The 10,357-nt window shown below is 48.1% G+C and overlaps 1 protein-coding gene across 1 annotated transcript; it reads left to right on the forward strand.

Annotated features, from left to right (window-relative positions):
* The first annotated feature begins 5,334 nt into the window (after nt 1-5,334).
* Nucleotides 5,335-6,015, forward strand: C6H3orf56 (chromosome 6 C3orf56 homolog). The gene has a single exon (XM_012950265.2). The coding sequence runs from the start codon at nt 5,335-5,337 to the stop codon at nt 6,013-6,015; it is 681 nt and encodes a 226-aa protein (XP_012805719.2).
* The last annotated feature ends 4,342 nt before the right edge of the window (nt 6,016-10,357 follow it).

Consider the following 10,357-nt stretch of genomic DNA (forward strand, 5'->3'; position numbering starts at 1 on the left):
CTGTGCTGAAGCTCAAGCCGTTGCTCACCTGCTCCAAACAAAAGCCCTGCCCCACAACCTTGGAAGAGGAGCCACCTGCCTCCCCAGCCCAGGACCTTAGGTCCTGGTTTCTGGCTCCAGCCCTTGGAAGGACCTGCTCCCCTGGGGTCTGGGCAGATGGACTTTCCTGTGTCCTGGACTTCTGCCACCTCCTTCAGAAGGTACCCAGGTGGCCTGGCCCCACTATGGAATCATCCTTGGCTCTGCCCCCATTGTATAAGAGCACAGGTGTTAGGCCAACAAGCAGGCTTCACCTGCAGAAGAGGAGCAGGTGCACCAGGAGCCTGGTGTTTGACCAGAGAGCAGCCTGACCCCACCCACGGGACCATCCTTGGCTCTGCCCCCCACTGTATAAGAGCACAAGTGTGGGGCCAAGAAGCAGGCTTCACCCTGGAGGGGAGGAGTGAGTGCACAGGAGGAGAGGAGGCTGGGCCTGTACCCCAAGACCACTGGCTCTTCTCTAGAGCAGTTCAACAATGGAAAAGAGCCTTTGCTGAGAATCAGGTGTGTAAAAAATCCTGGGCTTATGCAGGGAGACCACAGCTTTGATCTGGTGGGTGAGCCCTCTTCTAGTTTCCCTAGAATGGATGCCCCACTTTCTTCCTGGGCATCTGGGGTACTGTATTAAGTCCCTCAGTCCCAGCCCTCAGGATCCCCTCCCTTCTGGTTGGCTCTTCTCATTCCTTGCCCAGCTCTTCCCCAGCTGCCAGCCTTCCTGCCCCACCCCCCACGCCACCCTTCCCATCATGCTGCCCTGCTGTTCCTGTCAAGTGAGGAGGGTGGGGACTGGGCATGGCTGGCTTAGAGCCCAGGCCTCCTTCCCTCCTATTCCTGCCTGTGGGCATCATCATGCCCCTTGCCTGCACCTCCTCCACCTCAGGAGTCCCTTTAAGAGGACCCACTGCTGCTCTCAGCTGCCTCTTCTGAATTCATGATGCTCAGGTGAGGGGAAGAGCTGCCCCGCAGGGGTGGGAAGGTGGCTACTTCTTAAGTTTTGAAATTTCACTTGTACAGAGGCATTGTTCATTGTTGCTCCTGGTAGAAAAGACTGGACCACTTTCCTCTCCTTTACTTATCCCTTCTCTTCCCCTTTCCCCTTCCTCTCCCTCTCCTCCTCCTCTTCCTCCTCTTTCTCCTGGACACTCACTACTGTGAAACTTAAAAATATATATATTTTATTTATTTGAGAGAGAAAGAGACACAGCGGGGCGGGGGGGGTGGGGGGGCGCGTAGAAAGGGCATCAGGGCCATCAGCCACTGCAAACGAATTCCAGACACATGCGCCACCTTGTGTGTCTGGCTTATGTGGATCCTAGAGAATTGAACTTGGGTCCTTTGGATTTACAGGCAAGTGCCTTAACCATTAAGCCATCTCTCCAGCCCTGTGAAACTTAAATATATCTGTTTAAGATAAAAATGTTAGAGAGGGTCTCTAACCATTGCAACCAATGAGCTCCAGACACATGTGCCACCTTGTACAACTGGATTTATGTGGGTACTGGGGAATCAAACCAGGGCCCTTAGGCTTCGCAGGCAAACGCCTTAACCACTGAACCATCTGCCCAGCCCCTGTGAAACTTTTTGATCTTGGTGAAAAATACTCATGTGCTTGCTTATGGATATTGCTTTTGTGCCTACAAAGCAGAGCCAAAAATTTGAGCTGAAATGAGAAGGAGTGACTCCCTGCCCCCCACCCTTTCCTCCTTCCCTCTCTTCCTTCTTTGCTATGATTTTTAAGCTACTTCTCAAGGTTTATACTTCCATATCTTCAAACACCATGCTAGTGAGCAGTCCTCCTTATCCATGGGCGTCTGAGACCCCTTCTAGTACCAGTTACCATAGCTAGTGCCAAACCCTGCACACAGTGTCTTCCTACACATGCCTACACAAGGTAATACCTTCTCCATTGCCACTCAGTCCCATGGCCACCACTTCTGCTGTGTGTGACAGGACAGAAAAGCCAGCAGGTGTCTCTTCCTCATTCTTCACAATGCACAACGTCACAGGTAGGGCTGTGCTTGTCTAGATCCCAGCAGCCTCAGCACATGACTATTCCCTTGTCCTTAAGAACTTTTACCCTTTCCACACTTTACGGCTTCACAGCTTTTCTTAAACGTGTTCAAGCTACCTGTATCACTACTCCTTGTGTTTTTGAACTTTGCTTTTTGAGGTAGGGTCTCACTCTTGTCCTGGACTGATCTGGAATTCACTATTGTAGTCTCAGGCTGCCCTCAAACTCACAGCAATCCTCTGACCTTGGCCTCCCGAATGCTGGGATGAAAGGCGTGTGCCACCATTCTTTTTTTTTTTTTTTAATTTTTATTTATTTATTTATTTGAGAGCGACAGACACAGAGAGAAAGACAGATAGAGGGAGAGAGAGAGAATGGGCGCGCCAGGGCTTCCAGCCTCTGCAAACGAACTCCAGATGCGTGCGCCCCCTTGTGCATCTGGCTAACGTGGGACCTGGGGAAGCGAGCCTCGAACCGGAGTTCTTAGGCTTCACAGGCAAGCGCTTAACCGCTAAGCCATCTCTCCAGCCCACCATTCTTAATTAAAATGAGGGTCATTTAGACATAAACACTGGGATATCACAACCTTCATCTGCTAACTAAGAAGGTAAAGAGAGCTAACAGGTGGGCAGCATATACGGTGTGGATATGCTGAACTCAAGAGTGAGTCTCAGCCCAGGTGGGCAGGGGAGAGAGAGACTCACTTCATCATGCCATTCCTAATAGCATGCAATTTAAAACTTATGAATTGTTTTGAATTGTTCTGAAATTTTCCATTTAATATTTTCACACCATGGGTAACTGAAACCACAGAAAATAAAACTGTAGACAAATGACTCTTGAAACCTGCTTTTTTCAGTTCTAAGCATCATTGAATTTAGTGCATTGTAAAACGTAGCTTGCTCACACCTGCCCTCCTGTATCTCAATATGTTCAGATGCACTGGGGATTCTGTCAGACCCACCCCAGTGTACCTCCCCAGATTCCTGCTCATGGTTGTCACCCAGGGGCTCCTAGGCTCCCACCCATACTGTATCCTTTCTCTTCCTCTTTCTGGGTGTAGTCCCACATTTTGATGCTGTGCGTCCTTTAATGGGTTTCTGAGAAATGAAGTGTGGAAAGGAAACTGAGACCTCACATATCTTAAAGCATATCCTCACCTGCCAGTTTAGAAATCTCAGTTGGAGGCCGGGCGTGGTGGCGCACCCCTTCAATCCCAGCACTTGGGAGGCAGAGGTAGGAGGATCACCGTGAGTTCGAGGCCACCCTGAGACCACACAGGTCAGCCTGGGCTAGCTACCGCAAAAACAATAACAACAAAAAAGCTCAGTTGGAATTAACTTACCTTGAAATTTGAAAGCACTGCTTCAATTTCTTACAGGGCAGTTGTCAGTCATTCCAATTCCAAACTCTTAGCTTTTGTTTTGTCTAGGATGTAAGGTTTTCTTTGTTTCAGTTGCCTCAGTTCATTTCCCATTGCAATAACGTAATACCAAGGACTGGATAACTCATAGAATACAGGTTTATCCAACTCATGGCTCTGAAAGCTGGGAGGTCAGGGGCTTCTTCAGGGGAAGTCCTGGTGGAGACCCTGCAGAGCCTCAAGGTGGCCATGCATCCTAAGGCCAGAGGGGCGTGAATAAGAGACAGTGCCAAAGGGAATTGGTAACAGATCCACTCTTGGGACAATCGACTGGCCCATTAATTCAAGCATACATACACAGAACTAATCCATTTTGAAAGTGAAAGTCCTTATGACTCAATCACCACTTAAAGATCCCTCCTGGTCCCATCTATTAATATTTCAAGATGGGAATTAAATTTCAACGTAAGTTTTGGTGAGGACATTTGAATTGTGGCACCAGGATGCTGCTATTTCACACTGTTCTACTTTGCGTGGGTCTATTTCCATTATCTTTTGCCCTATTCATTCTAGAATGATTCGGGTTCTGGGGGATTTTCTTAAATTATGTCTTTAACTGCCCTCTTTTTTTGTGTGGTTCCATTTCTTTAATTATTTATTCAGATGCTATACCTCTAGCTGTCCTTTTATTTTCTTTTCTTCTCTCCCAAATTTTACCTTTCAAATTTTGTTACATTTTTCTGGGGATGGGGAGAGAACTTCAATCATACTGTTTAACTGTGGCTTGGTCCTAATATTGTCCTAAGTGTTCTTTACCGCCTGGCATTCTGTTTCATTATTTCAATGGCACAGGCTGCATCTTTGAGGTGTCTAAGATAATCTGCTTTATAATAGCTTCATACTTAGTTAAGTTTGAGTTGGTTCTATACTTTGCATGCCATGGACTTTTCTCGGGAGTCAAGCAGTACAAGGTGTTGGCTCATATGGAGGAGCAGGTTGCTAAGTAGATTTCTGTATCGCCAGTCATCTGGCAGGGGTTCCTCTGCTCCACCCAGACAGGAGTTGTGGTCCATGAGACACGCTCCAGTGCCGACCATCCTGGACCCTTGAGAGCTGGACTGGCAGAAGCAGAGAATCTGCTGCTCCAGGATTCAGAAGCCAGAGACTTAAGGGCACCAGGTAGGTGTTCCTGGGCTTCAACGGCCAGCAGCCCAATGCTGTGCAGCTATTGTAATCCTCAGCCTCTGAATTTCTGAAATTCAATTCCCATCTGAACTTGGCCCCTTTTGCACATTGGTTCCTCACTGACCTGCTAAGGAAGGTGATGTGGGGGCCCCAGTCAAGGGGGCTGGTTAAGTTTCTAGCCATACAGGAGGCAGAGGGCTTCCTTCACAAACTTTAGGAAGAGCCTCTTCCTGCCAGCTTCTTGGTATTCTTGCTTCTGACATGGAGATCTAGTTCCTTCTGGAATGTTCTATCTTTCATCTTTAAGTCATCCCGAGGGGCTAATCTTGGGTCTTTGTTCTTCACATGATGGTGGGTTATGAATGCTGGGGCTTTCTGAGGGTCAGAGGGATGACTCTCAATTGGATCCCAGACAATGGCTTATGGAAGGACTACGGTGACGGGGCTGGGCTGTGGCTCAGTAGCAGAGTGCTTGCCTAGAACGCGTGAAGCCTTTGGTTCTAATCTCAGGACCCCGAGAGAAAGAATGACTGTTCCGCAGTGCTGTCTCTTCAACCTGAGCTGCTGTATACAATGGCTGCTATCCGGTCCGCTGTCCCCTTGACAGGTGGCCCCACCCCCTCCCTGGAGCGCTTCCTTCTCTTCTAACCCCCTTGTTCTCCACAGGGCGGAGCTGATAGCCAAGGGAACCTGGATGGCCAGCTTGCCCCGTGAGACACAGGGGCAGAACTCAACGATGGCAACAGCTGCCGCCCAGGAACAAATTATGAAGAAAAACATCCCTGACGCTTCCCAGGCATCAAAGGAAATTCACTTGGCTGCCGGTGGGACAGACATTGGGCCTCTTTCCACCCTCTGTGCTTGTGCAAGAAGCAGGCTTGTCACCGACCTGTCCCCGTGGCCTGCTGTGGGGGATTTCTGTGTTGGCCACTCCTATGTGGGCACCCTATCCGAAGCCTACCCAAGCCCCTGGACTTATACGTGGGCCCCCTGGGGCAGTTGTCTCTGGATGGGGCAGCTTATTACTGTGCCCTCAGTGTGGTCAGGGGCCGACTCCAGCTCTGATCCCTGTGTGGAAAGCCAACACCTCACTTCCATAGCCAACAGCATATTTCCTTTTCTCAGGGAGACCCCATCTGCCTCCCCCTCCGTCAGTCTCGGTCTGGCTGGGGAAACCTCCAGGCCCCAGGTGGAAGGCCAGACCTCAGCCAGCTCCACTCCCAGGACTGCAGAGGGGAGCTCACCTAAAAATTCTCCATCGGAATGGCCCTCCAGCTTTGACCTTGGGTGCCCCAGGATGCCCTCCAGCCCAGACTGCCACCATCTGACCCCTCCCCCCACCCAAGACCCTGAGCCTGGAATCCCCAGCCCCGGAAGCCCTTGGCACAGGGTCCGCCGTCGCCTCTTTGAGCGCTGACCAGAGCCCCAGAAATGCCCAACATGGTGTGTCATAGAGCCAGCGCTCTGTGGGTTCTGCCTGGGCCCTGTGTCTGGGCTTTTCTGCAGGGAATCTCAGATGCACGATGTTCCCCCACTCCTTAGCACATCCTCCCCAGCCCAGGAGGGACCCTTGCATTTCTACCCACTGCCCCTTCCAGCCTTCACACCAGCATCTCTCCTGGGCAGCAACTTTCCCGACCACCACCCTAGTGTAGCTTTGTGTGATGTTTTTATTTAAATTTCTCGAGCGATGAGCTGTACAAACTTTCTTTGTTAACATTCACTGAGGGTTGAAGAACAAACAATTCAGCATACTGACCTACCCTGTTCATTACCTGGCACCCTGCAGCCACAGCCTTGGCTCTGTCTAGGCCCCCTTCCTTCAAGGAGGACCCCCGGCTGCTTTCCTGCTCCCAGCTGCCTTACAGGGCTGCAGTGTCCTCCAAGCAGTGACTCCTGGAGCACACTGGGACCTTGGGACTCCTTCTATTATTTTCCATTGGCTTCACGCAGATGACTCCAAAACCCGTTTGCTATCACATGTACTGAGCCAAATAATCTGCTCATCTTCTCCCTAACCTAACCTCTTCACTAATGACACACTCTCATAAAACACGCCAGTGATGTGTTTCTTAAACTTAAATAAATGATGTGTTATAAATCACATTTTTCTTGTTTATCACCAGTTAATGTATTTTAAGACCTAGCCTTACCTCTATGTGTATATTGTATATCTAATTTATGTATTCAAATTTATTAGCATGCACATTCTCATATATTTCCTACTGGTTTTATTATCCCATACCCCATTTTTATCTTGTACATATAAAAGAAACAAAAAAAAGTCTTACTGTGGGATGTGATTTGGATCTTAAATATGGTCCAAAGGCCCATGTGTTGAAAGCTGGGTTTCCAAGTTGTTATTGGGAGCGATGGAACCTTTAAGAGGCAGGGCTTGGAGAGAGGTCTTTAGATCACTAGGAATAAGATAGTAGGCTCCCAGCTCCTTCCTTTCCTCCCTTTTTGCCTCGTGGCCAAGAGGTGAGGTTTTTGTTCCACCAGACGCTCCGGTCATGGTGGCTCCACACACACCCACAGCAATGGCATCAATGAACCAAACCCTGAAAAACTCAGCCAAAATAAACCTTTTCTCTTCGTAAGTTGATTACCTCTGGTTTTTGTGACAGTGACAGGAATATGACACCATGGATTGTGTGTCTCTAGACTCTATGTTGGAGTCATTGATCCTCTTATGTCTGAAGTGTCGCCTCAGATCTTCAGCACCGAGTGTGACCTGCTTGTTCCTTTTGTACCTTTTTTTAAACACATATTTTGAATTTTTATTTTATTTGATACAGAGGGAGAGAGAGAGAATGGGGCACCAGGGCCTCTAGCCACTGTAAACGAACTCCAGATGCATGCTCCACAATGTGCATCTGGCTAACTTGGGACCTCGAGAATCGAACCTGGGTCCTCGGGCTTTGCAGGCAAGCGCCTTAACCGCTAAGCCATCTCTCCAGCCCCATTTTGTACCTTTTAAAGATCATGTTACCATTTTACTCTTAGACCCTTTTATTATACAAATGTCTCTATTACAATTTAAAGTTATCTGACCATTCTATGTGACCATTTTATTTTTTTTAATGTATTGTTAAACTTAGCTTGCAAGTAAAAAATTCCATGTGGCAGCCAGGCATGGTGGTACACGTCTTTAATCCCAGCACTCCGGAGGCAGAGGTAGGAGGACTGCCATGAGTTCAAGGCCACCCTGAGACTCCATAGTGAATTCCAGGTCAGCCTGGGCTAGAGTGAGACCCTACCTTGAACACAAAACCAAAAAACATTCCATATGAGGTTTCCATTTTGGTTGACTATTGCCCCTCCCCCATCTCCCGGCTTGCTTTCCCACTTGTACTCTTTTGTCCCCCAAATTCCCTACTGCTCTTTGTTCTGTTGTCTTTCCCAGCCCCTTCTCTTGAAGCCTTTTCCCCCTCCAGTCGTATAATCCCCTTTCTAGTTTCCTGGCCTTTATGCATATTAACACCTGTTCAATGGGCATATTTGACTTTCATTTTTATATCTTTTTAAATTATCACAATTAAAGGGGGGAAAATCAAGCAAAGTTTTTAATTTCTAAAATGTCCAAGCCCAACAAACTAAAATTGTCTTTGGAGTTTAAACGTCTCCTATGGAGCTGGGGAGCCCTTGTCTATCATGTGTGAGGCCCTGGGCTTGATCCCCAGTAACACACACAAAAAAGCCCAAACCATCCCACGTGTGTTTTCCCCTACGGGCACCAGTGACTCTTCCAGTCAGCTATTGTTGCATGTGGACTAGTAGTGGAAGTTAAAAGAATGTTTATATAATACAGAGAGAACATTTATGTGGAAGCTTCCAGCATTCAGAACTAATCACCGGCCCCTACTCCCAAGCCCATTTCACCAGGCAGCCCTTTGAACAAAACTTGTTATCTAGATCCTGGAAGAGACATCATTAAAAATACATTTGGAAGGGAATAAAAAAAGTCCCCCAGTTTCTTGGTGTAGTTTTGGAGTTTGAAATATCGATTTGTTGGAAGGTGAAGTTAACTTTGAAGAATCATGCTCATGTCTCAGGGACCTGCAGCCTGAGGTAGGCTTCAGGTATGTTCTCAGAGGGGCGAGAAGGGAGAGAGGCTGCTGGCCTCCAAGATTCTCAGTGGAGCAGAGGGAGATCAGTGAGAACCTGGGAGGGGGCCGCTGTTCTTCACACCCATACCTGCTGGAGGTCCTGGGGCACAGCTGGTCTGGAAGGGGTGACATGAGAGTTGGTTCTTTTCTCGTGCATGGAGATTGCCCCCCTAACCTGGCTCTGAACTGGCTGTTTCTGATTGGACAGCCTGACCCTTCCCACAGACCTCATGGCCATATGTCAGAGCAGCAAGGTGTGTGCAAGATGGTTTTCTTTCTTCACACTGATTGCAAAAGTCTGAAAAGCCTTAAGAAACTGCTCATGGCAAGTGACATGGCTGTCTCCGGTTGGTCCTGGAGAGTAAGAGGCCAGGGGCTTGAGGCAATTGGTTGTCACTTCTCATAGTATCTCAAGGACCAGCCCCAACCAACCTGGGTAGCCCATCTGTGTTACTGAAATCTACCATAGGCCTGACTCTACCAAGGCCAGCAGAGCCCTGCTCCAATGGGAACCTGTGGTAGAGCCACTTGGCTGGAAAAATAAGGAGAACCAATAGCATTCCTCTGCTGAATTACAGCTCTTTCTCCCTTCTTTTTCCTCCCTTTTCCTTCTCTCTCCCCTTTTCTGTCCTTCCCTTCTATTTCTCCTTTCCTTCTCCTTCTCTTTCTTGTTTCCTCTCCTCCTTTTTCTTCCTCCCCCTCTCTGTTTTTACATTCTCTTCCCAGCTTTATTGAGGTCTAACTGCATTTCTTTTTACCTTTTAAACAATATTTTTGAGGCAGAGGCTAGCTTCTGCCATAGCTTCCTGAGTACAGGGATAATAGATTGTAGGGAGGTTCTTCATCTGGCCACTTTCACATGTGTTTTTTGTTGTTGTTCTTTGTTTTTTATTTATTTGAGAGTAACAGAGAGAGAAAGAGGCAGAGAGAAAGAGAGAGAGAGAGGGAGGAAGGGAGGGAGGGAGAGAGAGAGAGAATGGGCACGCCAGGGCCTCCAGCCACTGGACATGAACTCCAGACGCGTGCGTTCCCTTCTGCATCTGGCTAACATGGGTCCTGGGGAATCGAGCCTTGAACCAGGGTCCTTAGGCTTCACAGGCAAGAGCTTAACCACTAAGCCATCTCTCCAGCCCCACATGTTCTTTTTTAAAGAATTTTAATTGTAAGAAATAATAGGGATATTGCTGAAGACTCCACATCCTTTGGCTGCCAGATGATTGAGAAATCCTGCTGGAGCTGAGCTGAAAACCTCCTCCATGTAGATCAGCTGACAGAAAGCTGGAAAAAGCCACACTGCATGCAATTCAATGGGAGAGAGAGAAATAACCAGTGAAGATAGTCAGCAGTAGCCATTGCAAGCCTTAAATTTGGTCAGCCAGGCCAAATGAGCCAATGGGTGCAACAGTGACATGTGTCTGTTATGGGGGAAATCAACTGTTCTTTAATTGGACTCGAGGCCTGCTCCATGGGAGAGAATACATCCTTGATACTGAAAACCTACCACAGAGGTACTCATAAGCCCTAGGGATGTAATGCCTGCTGGTGTCTGGCTTAATGCATATACTATGCTCACCAAACTGCCCAGTAAGCACTTCTCTTAATGTTCATACCCATACATTAATGCTATTCTCCCTTTTGGTTAGAGAAGCT

Source organism: Jaculus jaculus, chromosome 6, assembly GCF_020740685.1.
Source record: "Jaculus jaculus isolate mJacJac1 chromosome 6, mJacJac1.mat.Y.cur, whole genome shotgun sequence".
Lineage (NCBI taxonomy): Eukaryota > Metazoa > Chordata > Mammalia > Rodentia > Dipodidae > Jaculus > Jaculus jaculus.